Source organism: Hippocampus bargibanti, linkage group LG03 (genome assembly GCF_051943395.1).
Source record: "Hippocampus bargibanti isolate YZ-2025 linkage group LG03, ASM5194339v1, whole genome shotgun sequence".
Classification (NCBI taxonomy): domain Eukaryota; kingdom Metazoa; phylum Chordata; class Actinopteri; order Syngnathiformes; family Syngnathidae; genus Hippocampus; species Hippocampus bargibanti.
The window spans coordinates 20,250,403-20,265,250 of NC_142736.1; the positions used below are offsets into that span (position 1 = coordinate 20,250,403).

The window sequence follows — 14,848 nt, forward strand, 5'->3', positions numbered from 1 at the left end:
CTGATAATCGAACGCCGTACCACACTCGTGAACTATTCCCCAACTACAGTAAAGTCTCGTTATATCGATATTCAAGGGAGTCCGAAAAAATATCGATATAACCGGGACTATCGATATATCCGACCCTGTTTGAATGTAATTTTCTCTGTGCGTGCATAGAAATAGTATCGATATAACCGTGACTATCGGTATATCGATATAACGAGACTTTACTGTAATTCACCGCCCTCCACGTACATATACATACACACACCAACTCTCATGCCTTTTAAGAGGCTGACTTGTGTACATTTATTTTACTTTAAAAAAATGCTCATATGAATGGTCTTCCAGAAGTGGATTGTCCTGTACGTATTGTCAAAAAAAACACGTTTTAAACCAATGTTTTTTTCCAAATGTAAATTCTGTGATACCGAGACTATGTCTCAGTTTGATGCCGATCAACCACATAAAAATTGTATTGTCAATACTTACCAAGCTTTTAGTAGGCATTGTGTGATCGCACATGACAAAATATAAAATAATATGCAGTGTCCCAGTACTGGCAATCAAACAAAACGATCTACTTGTTGGCCGCTATATGTCAGCAAACACTCGAGTCCGTCCCCTCCTCAATTGATGATGCGCGCTCCCGAGGTCAAGTGGATGTATGCCGGCACCCACGCGCACTCACACGAAGTGAAGATGGCGATGAGCGCGGCGTTGCGGTGCCTCTCCGCAAACTTGACCTCCGGACTTTCTCAGCTGTCGCCCACCGCGGTTCTTCCAGCCACACGGCTGGGGTGGGCGGCGAGGACACTGAGCACCACGACCGCCCGCGCCGAAGGTAAAACACTTGAGAATTGGGGTTCACGATCCCAAGCGGAAGTAGACGTCACGTTCGACTGACCGGTCCGACACAAAGTTTTTACTCTTGTTGAAGATTAGCAGCAGCGTGTTAGCGACCCTTACGCACAACTACGCGTGACTTCTTCCGTCTGATTTTTTTTTTTCTGCTTTCAATCAAGTGACCTGCCTATCCTAACAAATATGCCTGCTTGTGCAATACGTGGCAACCTAGTAAACGTATGCCAGCCATCCAAAGTAAATGAATGTTAGCACGCACACGAGCACTAAGTTTCTGCGACAGTGTTTAATATTGTTACAGTACCTTTGCAAGAATTATGTATAGAAGCCATGCATTGAGGCTTTCTTGGGGACTGCATCCCTGACTGTGTTCTCCCAGCCATGCATCAACGTATTACAGTCTGGTTTAAGCCAGTATTTGTCTGCATGCTGAAATGGTGCCAGTCCTGGGGAATGAAACACTCGCACTGTTCTAATTCGACGTAGAAGCAATGTCATGGTGAATTCCTAAAAACCCAGAAAGTGGGGTGCTGCTTGCTCACTTAAAGGACAACCGACGTATCCAGACAAGTTGTGTCCGTAATTTGTAAAATCGCTTCAAATGACTTCTACTGAGCGTATTTTACAAAAATTCCACCGCATATAGCTATATTTTACGTTTTAAGACTTGTGCTGAATATTCCGGAAGTCTTGTTTTTGAGTTGGTGACAAGTCCTCATGGTACGTCACTGAAGAAACACCCCCTGACCGAAAAAAGGACACATTGTGGCAGTCCTTCCATCACGTCAATGCATTTTGCTGTACTTTGGGCGACAAAGCTTTGTGTAAGGAATTAATCAGCCTGTGGAAACGGGCTGATTAAGTCCTTACACAGAGCTTTGTCACCATTTTCTGCCTCTTTTTGGTGCCACATTTCCCGCCCCCAGATACCTCAAAATGGCACGGAATAAATTATTTAATCAATTGCAAACATGTATGCTTTCCTCTTCAGGACTATTTGAATCATATTCATAAGTGGATGAGTAACAAGAAAGCATCTTCTCTGAATCTGAACCCATTGTTTTGATTCTCCAGCAAGGCAAGACGGCTTGGGGTGACACCACGAACAAGGGAGCGGGACCTTCTGAAACTGGCCATTTCCGCTTTCATTTTTTTGCAGTTTCAGCACACTTTGTCATTTTTATTGGTGTTTTGTATTTGACTAAAATATACTGTGTGTTTTGGGTATTTTAGATGCTATAAAATGTTTTTCTGATGTCAGTTAGGAAACAAAAAAGTGATGTCGGTTGTCCTTTAAGCCCTGAGGCTGATACCATTTTCAGTTGACAACAAAGTGGAAAAATACCCCCCACCACCACCACCACCACCACCTACCTCCTTTAGATGGATACAAGTGTGGGGGGGTTTCTCCTTCATTCATATTCTACAAATGCAATATAAATCAAAATGCCACATCTAGACTCGTGGAGTGAGTATAATATATCATTCCTTTTCAGAACCGCTTTATCCTCACTAGTGTCGCGAGAGAATGAATGAATGAATGAATGAATGAATGAATGAGAATACAGTATATCAGTTTTTTTTAACTTATGGTGCACAAACCCCGATTTGCTCACATATATATATATATATATATATTGTAAAAACGTTTTACTCGTCACAAAGGTTTTGAAATGAGAAATGTGTTTGTTCGGTTGAATGTTTTAACTACCATATACTGTAAAACTGGCTTTATTTTGATGAATAACACTAAATAAAATGGCTGTGAAATTCACCATTGCATGACTGATGTGGGGTCCTACCATAAGTGTTTGAAGAAAATAATACCAATAACCGAACATTTTACCTGTTGATCTTTGTACTTGCTTTGTTCTTTGTTCAGCTTTAAAGTTCACAGATAAGCACGAGTGGGTGCGAGTAGAAGGTGACATTGGCACCGTCGGTATCAGCAATTACGCTCAGGTAAGACTTTGTCTTTGTCTTTTCGCTAATCATTCGTTTATGATTTGGTCTGACCTGGAAGAGCAAATACAAAATAGGGATACTCACAAAATAGGTCAAAAGTTAAATGCACAAGTCATGTTCTTAGTATCACTTGCTAAGATATATCTCTTTAAAGAACACGTGCAACATTATTTTTAGGGGGGGTTTGAGATGTAACATTCACAATGCGAGCCCGAGGGCAGTTTGATGTCAAATTCAGTCTACACCAGAGCGGTCAAAGGCCAAAATGGCAGTCCATACAGACGAATGAAAAAAGAAGGATCAATTTTAATAGTTCTAATTTCATGTAGATAATTTTAATCAGATTGGTGGTTTAAACTATATATTTTTCCATATAAAATTAAATTTAGTTGCCCTTTAATGCACCAAAAATAATATTTTAGAGACATCTGATCGTGATTTACCAACAAAAACCACAAACGAGTTATTGGGCTCAAATCTGGCTTCATTGTTGGTATTTAAATACACAGCGCTCATTTAAAGAGGGAGTGGGAAGTGGCAGAGGACGTTATGGCGCCCCCTGCGAGGCTGCCTCTACAGCAGCTCCTAACTCTGTTTAAGTCCCTTGCAAATTTCCCCATTGTGGTACGATTAAAGGCTTTCTGATTCTGAGAGGATAGGGCTTCTTGAGCAGCTGCTTGAAGGCACCCGTGAAATAATTTATAGTTGTTGAAGGAGGTATGCTGAACTGGACATCTTTTTGATCTCTCCCCACTCAACTCTAAGTGAGGTCATTCACAGCGAGTTCAAGACGGACACATAGTCACAATAGTACAGTTCACATGCTTAATCTGAATCATTCGTTTTTAGTCACGTCTTTACAATTTGAGATTACCAATGTCATGCTTTGTCAGATGACACCCAACATCTATCCATCCATTTACTGAACCGCTTTATCCTCACATGATGGAGCTTATCCCAGCCATTTTTGGGCAGTAGGCGGGCTGTGAGGTCAATGTGCTAATCATTGGCCCACTGGACTGCCAACTCCCAACATTTTAGATCAAATCTCAGGCTTTGCTTGATTCCTTTGTTTGTCCAGTGAACCACTGATTATCATTTGGAAATGTAGCAGACCAAGTCACAATAGCGAAAAATCCACATTACACCTTATTCAAATTGACAATGAAGAATTGACTCAAACAAATGAATTTGGATTCAGTCACTAATTTGGTCCATAGCATTTCAGAAGGCAAATGGTTAAAAAATGTTAATTATTTTTTCATTCCATTTAATTATGTCACAACTGTATGTTTTTTTTAATTCAATCAGTGCTATTTTTCTTTATTAAATTAGGAAATTGGACAGTTGTAGTTTTAGAGGGGGAGAAAGTTGAAACAGATTAAAGGAATTTGCATTCACTTTAATTCATTGACTTTATTGATATCTAACTGTTTATTTTATTTTTTAAATTATTTTGGTACAGTCAAACCTCGGTTTTCAAACGTCTCGGTTCTCATCCCATTCGGTTTTCAACCAAAAATGTCATATTTTTTATGCCCCGGTATACAACCGAAATTTGGTTCTAAACCAAACTGAGTGCATCTGAATGCATCACTCGACTACCCTCTGCTTCCTTATACGTCACTTTCCTTATATGTCACGTCTTCCTCATTGTCTTGTGACCGACGCATTAATATTGTTCTTGTTTTATTTTTGCGAAAATGCTGACATATTTGGTTAAGATCTCCTGAATAGTATGATTTTAAAGCAAGCAGAGGATGGTTTGAAAAGTTAGTGTGCCCTGTGTTTGCCCAAAGACAGCTGGGATAGGTGCCAACACGCCCCATGGCAGAAAGATAGAAAGATTTTTATGTACATATGTTAATGTTGATGTTAAATATTGGTGAAAATATTTTTTTTTAATATAATTTTACACATGACCTGCTCTATTATTAAGTTTTTATCCGGTTCATGCGATGAAATAGTTAAAAAAGTTGTTTTCTAGACTTTGAACGGATTAAGATTTTTTACATTGATTTTAATGGAAAGTGCTGTTTCGGTTTTTGAACAAATCGGTTTTCGAACAGGTTTCTGAAACGGATTATGGTCGAAAACCGAGGTATCGCTGTATTTGTTTATTTATTCATGTGTCTGTATTTTTTAGGAAGCTTTAGGTGATGTGGTGTACTGCGGACTCCCCGAAGTGGGCCAAAGACTTGAGCAAATGGGTACGCCCAGCCCACGCTTTCATTTCTGCAAAAGCGTGCCGTGAGATAAGATGGGTTTGACATTACCTGCATGTTTGCGTTCCAGAGGAGTTTGGTGCCTTGGAAAGCGTGAAGGCCGCCAGCGAGCTTTACTCACCGCTGACGGGCGAGGTGAAGGAAATCAACACCGAGTTGGCCGACAATCCTGCACTGGTGAATAAAGCCTGCTATACAGACGGTGAGTGTCTCGCAAGGAGTATGTGCTCTCGTCCCTCCCTCGAGCTTGACCTCTCTTTCAGGTTGGCTCATCAAGATGACCATCGAAAGGCCGGATGAGCTGCAAGACCTCATGGATCAAGCTGCATATGATCATTTTATCAAGTCGCTGGAATAATAAATCATTCAACTCGCTGAGCTACTTTTGTGTTTGAGTAACATCTCGCAACACCCCTCATTCTCTGTAATATTTATTTTCATACTGAAACAGTACTATAAGAATCATTTTTGTCTGTAAGTAGCGTCTGTTTAGAAGACATACTGGAGATTCATGGAGTTCGTTCATAAAACCATATAAGGACTTTTAGGAATGTTGGGTCTGTTTGCTGGGTGCTCTTGAATGCACAAATGAGAGGGAAAACTAGACAGCGATTGTAAGCGCTGTCATCTTCATGAAATAAAACGACATTTTTGCTTGACAAGAAATGCCCCCAGTTGTTCATGTTTATTTTCACATATCCAAACACGATTTGTTCAATAGCAACAGTGACACTGGTTAAAAAAAAAGCAAATATGTAATTGGTTACAAAAATTGTGCCTGATTTTTTTTTGCAGATGAACGTGTTAGTGTGTGCTTTTGACGCCGTTGCTTCTTGTTGCTTCAGTCCATGCACCTTGACCCTTGCCCTCTTAGACCCAGATAGGAATAGAAGAGAGGCAACTCGATAAATGATTAATGAGGCAGCGCTTTTAAAATCACTGAATGAATGATATGATGAACGGAAGTTATTGAATGTTTTGGCCTTCAAAGAGAATACCGCAACTTTATCAGACTGTGTTCATTTTATCAACATTATGCCACTGGTGTTGCCTTTGGAAAATTGCAGGTCTTAGTTTTAAGACAAGCTGTATAATAATTAGAGGTGCAACAATCCATTGACAAATAATTTCTTTCACATACAATTGTCTGAAACATCAGAATATCAGCTTCTCAACAGCAAATCGTCATTTTTTGTTGTCCTGTGCATGTGCATGTTAAATAAAGTTGAAGTTTTTTTGCCAATTTTCTAAGTGGTGTTCAAACCAGCAACTGAATCCTCAATATAGGTTGTACAGTATTTGCCATTTCTGCGTCACATTGATGCCGTGTCATATTTTGGAATAAGGGGATGAAAAAAAAATATTTTAAATATTGGATTGATCATGTCCTGCCTATCCTAAACTCATCTACTGATTTATCAAATATTTAAATATTTGTTAGTTGCAGCCTTAATCATATATATAGCATGTGGAATTTTGGAATGACTATTTGCATTTGTCCAATGTCAATAGCGTGACTGCGTTTTCTGAAAGGCTGAATTTTCATCACCTAATATCTTCTTGAGATATCAGAATCAGAATCATCTTTATTGCCAAGTATGTAGAACACGCTGCACTAGTATCGTTGTCAAAAAAACTACTAAGTGGCACTATACAGTTCCATTTTGGCTACTGTTGAAAGAGTTCAAAGAGTTAATGGCTTGGGGGAAGAAGCTGTTTAAATGTCTGCTGGATTTGGTGCGCATGGATCGGTAGCGCCTGCCTGAGGGGAGTAGCTGGAAAAGGTGGTGGGCAGGGTGCGGAGGGTCCAGTAGGATTTTCCGCGCCCTAGTTTGGATTCTTGCAGTGTGCAAGTTCTCGAGAGTGGGTAGGGCGGTGCCAATGATTTTTTCCGCCGTCCTAACTGTCCGTTGAAGTCGGATTTTGTCCATTTTTGTGGCGGCCCCGAACCAAACGCTGATGGAAGAACACAGGATGGATTCGATGACAGCCGTGTAGAAATGTTGCAGCACCTCCTGTGGCAGGCCATGCTTCTTTAGCAGCCTCAGGAAGTACATTCTCTGTTGGGCCTTTTTCAGGATAGAGTTGGTGTTGACCTCCCACTTCATGTCCTGGGAGACTGTGATTCCCAGGAACTTGAAGGTCTCAACGGTTGACACCAGGCAGTTGGATAGTGTGAGGGGTAGCTGTGGTGATGGATGTTTCCTGAAGTCCACGATCATCTCAACTGTCTTGAGCGTGTTCAGCTCCAGGTTGTGACGGCTGCACCAGAGCTCCCGCTGCTCCACTTGTTGTCGGTACGCAGACTCGTCGCCGTCTTTGATGAGACCGATGACCGTGGTGTCGTCTGCGAACTTTATGAATTTGACAGCTGGGTGCGTTGAGGGGCAGTCGTTCGTGTAGAGAGAGAAGAGCAATGGAGAGAGGACGCATCCCTGAGTTTAACCATGTTAATAACTCAAGACACGCCTTTAATCCGTTGCAGCCCCAGAATTGTTTGCAATGTGAACATTAGTGCTCCATATTATACTTATATATTATACTTAAAGGACAACCGACGCCTCTGGACAAGTTGTGTCCATAATTTGTAAAATAATTTCAAATGACCTCTACTGTGCGTATTTTACAAAGATTCCATCGCATATAGCTATATTATACGTTTTAAGACTCGCACTGAATATTCAGGAAGTCTTGTTTTTGAGATGGTGACGATTCCTGACGTGACGTCACGTCAGGAACGCCCCTGACCGAGAAATCGACACACAATGCATTTTGGGTACAGTACTTTGTTTGGTACAGCCATACTACGATGAGGACGCCCGATCTCGTCTGATCTCGGAAGCTAATCAGGGTCGGGCCTGGTTAGTACTTGGACGGGAGACCGCCTGGGAATACCAGGTGCTGTACATTGGCAGTGGGTAGGTCCTATAGACCTAAATGGGTGTAAAGACGACCCCGCCATCCACAAGTCCCCAGAGCCTCTAAGGCGGTCTGGTGGCGAGATCCGCCACCTTTCCGGCAGCTCCTATGGGAGTAAACCCGAAATCAATCCGGTAATGGCGCACCTAAGGCGGTCTGGTGGCGAACTCCGCTACCTTTCCGGCAGCTCCTGCGACCATACTGACCCCAAATTTTATCAGCTCAGCTGTTCCTTTGGTCCAGTCAGCGTGGTGGAGAGGGGGAGCAAGCTGCATAGGCGACAACCTGCTCTCCATAATACACCGCCCAGGCACACTGTCCACTGGGACAGTCATCCATGGTCAGCCATGACTGATGGAGGCCGACGAACGAACTTTGTTTGATCTGAAAACATTGTGTTGATCCGTGTTGATGGCGAAATTAGATGGGAAACATAAATAACGCGATGGTGAATCGTGTGTTGCACCAAGACTACTATTTGATACTAGTTGACACAAATTCCCAGCAGACAAATCAGCCCATTTCCAACTGAGCTTGGGCACCATCTTGTGCATTTTCTGGGACGCTACATTGGAGTCCTGATGGCTGGAATTGATACGCAAGTACTTCTTTAATCAATTGCAAACATTTATGCTTTCATCTTCAGAACTATTTGAATCATATTCATAACTGGATGAGTAACAAGAAATCATCTCCGAATCTGAAGCCATTGTTTTGATTCTCGAGCAAGGCAAAACATCCTGGGATGACGTCACGAAAAAGGGGTGTTCTGAAGGAGTTCTGAAACTCGCCATTTCCGAGGTTATTTTGAAGTTGTTTTGGGACACTTTAACTCATTTTTACTGCTGTTTTGCATTTGACTAAAAATATCAGACTTCGTGTTTGGGGTATTTTAGATGCTATCAAACGTTTTTCTGATGTCAGTTAGGAAACAAAAAATTGTGTCGGTTGTCCTTTAATGGTAACATACAATCATCATTAAATCGACAATTAAATATAAGTAAAATAATTCTACAATTTCGGGTTTACTCCCCAAACCTGGATGCTCATCTCCGATAATAACAAAAAAAAAAGTTATGGATCCGTAAACATGACTGACAGCAAAAGTGCTTCAATGTGTAACGCAAAAATCGCCAACTCTAAATTACGCGTCCTGACCAACGAAAGGGTCAGTGTGTGTATCACACTACATTATGTTGTATTTCTTTTGTAGTATAACGTGTGTACACGTCTCCAAACATTCGTTCGGACCGGGATTGGTTTCAACGCGGTATATACTCTTTGACAAGAGTACTGCTCGGCGATTGGCTGCTTGACGCCTATCCCACAATCCACCGCGATTATTCTTCCTTTTTCCTTTCGGCCATCTTCCTCCCTCGTAGGTATGAAAAATATCCCCTTGTCGTTTTAGTCGAATCTTGTTCAATCCAAAACACAGACAAAGTGTTTCTAAATTCAAGTTGTTCCACTCAATAGTGCGATTTGTCACCTTTGAGATAAGGTGAATATTGACTGGATATTTTTTTTTTGCGGTTTCTCTAAGCGACTATTTATGGAGATGTCCACCGGCCGTAGCGTGCCTGCTGTCGTTTGCTTCTGACATTACAACATTGAAGACGTTACCTTGTTAATAAACGAGTGCGTGTGTGTGAGTGTACATACACAGGGCTGGAATTCCATTCCATGGTCACTTAACTAGTAACAAACACGTCGGTCTCCAATAGAGCTACCGCCAGCCTAGCTAACTTGCTATATGTCAGCCATTGCTTGGGACGGACACATGGTGTTACTGTACCGGCATGGAAGTTTATTCATTGCGTGTGTTTCAGGGAAGTAGACAACCATGGCCCCCAGCCGGAATGGAATGATCCTACACCCACATTTCCACAAAGACTGGCAGAAAAGAGTCCGCACTTGGTTCAACCAGCCAGCCAGGAAGCTCCGCAGGTGAGTGCGTGTTGTCAGCGGGCAATGATTGTTGAGTTGGCATATCTAGGAAGTAAATTTTGCGCATTTCTATTTCGCTGGTCTCAGGTGATTTTGAATGAATGTTTCGTTGAGAAAATTATATTCCTTATTGGTGATATTGGATTTGCCTTTATTAGTCTCGCAGTAGAGAAATTTACATTTCACAGCAGCAAAGTGATGAAAGGAATGAAAGTACAAAAACAAAATACATGAGCTGTTGGAAAGGCAGCCACTCGCGGCACCGTCTTGAAGTCAAAAGAACAAAAATAAACCTATATAACAAATAACATCACAAAGACAATATGACAACACAAAGACACAGAGTCATTCCTTCTTAAGCACTTTCTGCACCCTCTTTGTTACATGAAGCAGTTCCAGATGAAAGGAGAGGATCAAAACATCTTTTCACCAGTGGAGATGCTTGTTCTGTAGCCACAAGTGGACATAAGCCATTGTATTCTTGTGCCGGTCCCAAGCCTGGATAAATACAGAGGATTGTGTCAGGAAGGGCATCCGACGTAAAAGCACACTGATTCGCTATGGCGCCCCCTTGAAGGGAAAAGCCAAAAGAAGATGATGATCAGGGACATCATGGTTGAATGTGCACGTCCACTACAAGCTAAATGTTGAAAGCAAACGCGCAGCTGTAGCATCCATTGACGAAAAGAGATTGTCTCACATCTCCTGTCCCACATAAATCCGCTTCAATTCCAAGCCATGACAGTTCCACATCCGCATCGGCGCTGACGCTCCTTATCGCAGGCTCCTCAAGCCATGCATTCATCCAGCCGCAGACTGTTCAACAGCACCGACTTTTCCGTTGAACAAAGCGGGGCTGTGAAGATGCTGCCTATTACAGGCGCAAAAAAAGCACAATGGCCCCAGAGCTGTCCAGCGATGACAGTGGAATGGCACAGACATTCCTCCCATTCAAAAACAGCCCTGGCATATTCATGCTGCCGAAAATGCTCACCCGCTCAGCAATGTCTCCTTGATGAATGTCATGGCCAAAAATGCTAAAAAACAATCCGTATCCGTTCCACACGACGCGCAGCAACACAAGGTGACAAAAGAAAACACAAAACAAGACAAAAACACAGACCAAAAAAAGCAAGGCTCATGAGAGCACCTGCTGACGGCTGCCTACTCGGGCGCCATCTTGGACATCTTTTTCATGTTGGCATTAAAAGGTCTGAAATCCGGAACACATTAATAGAAAATTAAAATGTCTTGTTTTTGTTTTACTGCAATGATGACAGTGTGCATTGTATTGTGTGATACAAAAAATACACAACCGTGTCTTTTTTACATTGCAAGGGAGTCTGCCACCTATATGAAAAATTAGATGCAGATATTTCGGGATCGGCATTCACATGTTTAAAAAAAATTGGAATTGACATCATCTGACTTGGTCACAATTGAATTGTGGGCATCCACCATCTTCCTGAATGCTCTCTTGTCCAGCGTCAGGTCTTTTGATTAATTCTGCCATGTACTTTACCCAGGTATTCTTTATCACCCACGCACCCCCTCAAAATTTTCCCTGAATATCTCACTCAAGAAATGACACATGCAAGCCATCAAGAAAACATGAAAAGTGTGTCAGCCTGGAACAGATTCATGCAGTGCTTTGCCACTGATTTCTACAGGCAGTTATAAATGTTGACAATTGTTTCAGATTTTTGCTATCCATGGCTGGGCATGCTCTGTCCGATGCAAATTACGGAGTCTACTATTCATGGGAAATGCTCAGTGGAAGTGTATTTGTTATTTGTGAAAGTTGAACCAAGCGTTATCTTTCGTCAGGCGAAAGGCTCGCCAGGCTAAGGCCCGTCGCATCGCTCCCCGTCCTGTCGCTGGGCCGCTGAGGCCACAAGTCAGGTGTCCCACCATCAGATACCACACCAGGGTCCGTGCTGGACGTGGTTTCACCTTGGAGGAGCTCAAGGTAATCCACAAGCATTTTGTTTCTTCAGACATTATGTCTCGGGCAACAGTTTACAGTGAGTCAAAAATCTCAAAGCACACAATCTTTGCAAAAATTTGCAATCTGTCAATTTTGCTTGACAAAACGATTGGAACTGTCCTTATTGGTGATCCCTGTTATGTTACTTATCCCAGCTATGGAATGTAATGACAGAAATTTCTGTATTTCAAAAATAACATTTAACTGTTAACTAAAAATTTGGAAACATCAGTTGGCTGGATTGCATGTGCTTCTAACAACCAAGTAATTTTGTCGCGCTCTTGTGCATAGAACAATGCATACAATCTCACAGTTGGGACTCGTTCTGAAATCGTATTTGAAATCTAAGGATAGAAATGATAAGGGTTGACTACGGTCTCTTTTTTAACTGTCGTGTAAATATAAATACACATGTCAAAAGTGTAGATTTATATTTTTGAAAAAAGAAAAGATCTGCATTAGAATCCCATTCTGTAATTGAACAGTCAGATGATAATGACAATCTCCGGAATCTGTATTTTCTTGATGACTACATCAAATCCTTTTTCCTGATGAATCTTTCTGTCAATAAATACATTTCAAAAGGATAAACATTTGGATTTGGATTTGCCTTTATTAGTCTTGCAGTGGAGAAATTTACATTTCACAGCAGCAAAGTTATGAAATCAATGAAAGTAGAAAAACAAAATGCAGGAGCTGCTGGAAAGGCAGCCACTCTCGCGGCACCGTCTTGAAGTTAAAAGAACAAAAAAACTAAATAGCATGACAACACAAAGACACCGAGTCATTCCATCTTAAGCACTTTCTGTACCCTCTTTGTTACACGAAGTATTCACCTTCATTCAAGACCAGAAGCATTTCTCACTGCGACAATACTCCACCTTGTAGGCTGCTGGCATCCACAAAAAGACAGCCCGCACCATCGGAATCTCTGTGGATCACCGCCGCCGCAACAGGTCCACAGAATCTCTTCAGGCTAACGTGCAGCGCCTCAAGCAATACCGCTCCAAGCTCATCCTGTTCCCCAGGAAGGCTTCTGCTCCTAAGAAGGGAGACAGCACTGTAAGTTCCTCTAGTGCCATTTCGGGTTCACTTGCGTTTGTTTTGTCAACACCGAAGTGTATGTGCGAGCGTGTGCGTATGTGTATATATAATTGTTTTTTTTATATACATTTTTGAGCTGCATCAGTAACTAAAAGAAAACAACACTGCATGTGACACTGAAATGTGTTTGTTTTTGAGGGGGGTGTTAAAATATGACATTTGCGGCATGAACACTAAACAAAATTGGGTGCGGGTACTTAATGTCTTCATGTAGTAGTAACATTCTTGTGTGTTCAGGAGGAGGAACTGAAGATGGCTACCCAGCTCAAAGGACCAGTGATGCCCATCCAAAATGTGAGTGAACAATGTTTAAAGGCTGTTTAAATAATTAGAATGGCCAAACCTTGTCTAGGCATTCTTTACGGTGGTGCAGTCAGATGATGACAACTTCTCCGGAATCTCTGTAGTTAATTGATGATACTTTTGAACCCATTTTTCTGATGACTGCTTTTCTCTATAAATAAATAACTTGAGCATCTTCGTTAACCGCATTATACATGTGTTGATGGTGGGTTTTTTTGTCCTTCCAGGTGCACAAGAAGGAGAAGGCCCGAATCATCTCTGAAGATGAGAAAAACTTCAAAGCTTTCGCCAGCCTACGTATGGCCCGCGCTCACGCACGTCTCTTTGGTATCCGTGCCAAGAGAGCCAAAGAGGCCGCTGAACAAGATCTGGATAAGAAAAAGTAAAAGTTGTTACGACGGAACTTTGCAAAATAAAATGTTGAAAAAGATGAACCTGAGACTGTCGTGATTGAGGGTTTTACCTGATCCCAGGGTCTTGAACAACCACGTAATTGAAGACGGCACTGTACTGTCTGCCACTAAATGGTTGGTTTCACAGCATCGGTGCAAAGTATGCGGACTAGAAAAGAGTGCTCCAAAACTGAAATGAGAACCAAAGTGGGCTTTATGATCGACTCGATAGAAAAAAAATGTGCACACATTGCAACATTTGTTTGACGTCAGTAGATGGCGCAAGAGTCATAGTGGTCGCTAGTTTGGGAGACGCTTGGCATGAATTGCACAGAAACTTGAAAGGACCTGGTGTGTCAGGACACTACTACTTCCTTGACACTCAATTTCAAGATTAGGCAGGACTTTAGCTCATGCGGGTGTAGCTACAATATTGCATGAAAGATCACCGGGGCTTCATCTGTTGACCGCCATTGTTGAGTCCTGGCTGACCTGTGCAGACCTCACAATTCCATGCACAGCCATTGATTATATTTATTTGACCCCGGTATCTCAGAAATAGTATATGTAGTTAAGGAGAGTTGAATGCTGTCCTCGGTAAAACCAGGTCTAGTCATATATTGCAGTCACTGTATTTACATCTCAGTTGGCGCAGTGTTTATCTTATTTTGTGAAACATTGATGTCAATCAAGCCCTTTAATTACTTTCTAACGTTCCTGTTATTATATCTAACTTTTGAGCTGCAGGGGGGTGCCACTCAAACGCAATATTCGACACATGAGATTGCTCGAGTGACAACAAGGATGTGAACCTGCCGCAGGGGTCCGATGCGATGAACAATGTGTGAGAGCTGAGAACATTCTGTGAGGGAACTCAGATAGTCTTCATTTTTCCTGGGCTCAGGTGTGTGCCTTCAAGCACAAACTTAACTCAATTATTGGGCAGGGATGCACGCTGTTTGTGTGCCAAGGTAACAGTCTTTTGGGAATTTGATTTACAGTATTGATTTCTTTGTGATTATTTTTTTCAAAATCATCCATTTTCCGACCGCTTTATCATCACAAGGGTAGCAGGCGTACTGGAACCGATCCGAGCTGTCTATGGGCAGTTGGTTGGGTATATCCTAAATCAGTTGCCAGCCAATTGCAGGGTACACATA

At 41.9% G+C, this 14,848-nt stretch overlaps 2 protein-coding genes, 1 non-coding gene and 1 pseudogene across 4 annotated transcripts; all 4 read left to right on the top strand.

The window, feature by feature from the left end:
• Positions 1-618: 618 nt before the first annotated feature.
• Positions 619-5,418, top strand: gcshb (glycine cleavage system protein H (aminomethyl carrier), b). The gene is made up of 5 exons (XM_088992496.1): positions 619-826; positions 2,729-2,808; positions 4,958-5,021; positions 5,107-5,238; positions 5,300-5,418. The coding sequence occupies exons 1-5, from the start codon at positions 619-621 to the stop codon at positions 5,392-5,394; spliced, it is 579 nt and encodes a 192-aa protein (XP_088848622.1). The 3' UTR covers positions 5,395-5,418.
• A 2,409-nt stretch (positions 5,419-7,827) lies between these two features.
• Positions 7,828-7,946, top strand: LOC148900624 (5S ribosomal RNA; annotated as a pseudogene).
• Positions 7,947-9,298: 1,352 nt separating this feature from the next.
• On the top strand, positions 9,299-13,726 carry rpl13 (ribosomal protein L13). Of its 2 annotated transcripts, none has more exons than XM_088992497.1 (6): positions 9,299-9,337; positions 9,785-9,902; positions 11,730-11,871; positions 12,778-12,951; positions 13,231-13,287; positions 13,524-13,726. In XM_088992497.1, exons 2-6 carry the CDS (start codon positions 9,799-9,801, stop codon positions 13,680-13,682), a joined length of 636 nt encoding a protein of 211 aa, XP_088848623.1. In that variant the 5' UTR covers positions 9,299-9,337; positions 9,785-9,798; the 3' UTR covers positions 13,683-13,726. The 2 variants fall into 2 exon arrangements, with proteins under 2 accessions (XP_088848623.1, XP_088848624.1); XM_088992498.1 differs by having other exon boundaries at positions 9,306-9,456.
• LOC148900626 (small nucleolar RNA MBII-202) lies at positions 13,372-13,451 on the top strand. The gene has a single exon (XR_016114600.1). It is a non-coding gene; the product is annotated as a small nucleolar RNA MBII-202 (small nucleolar RNA).
• Positions 13,727-14,848: the final 1,122 nt, after the last annotated feature.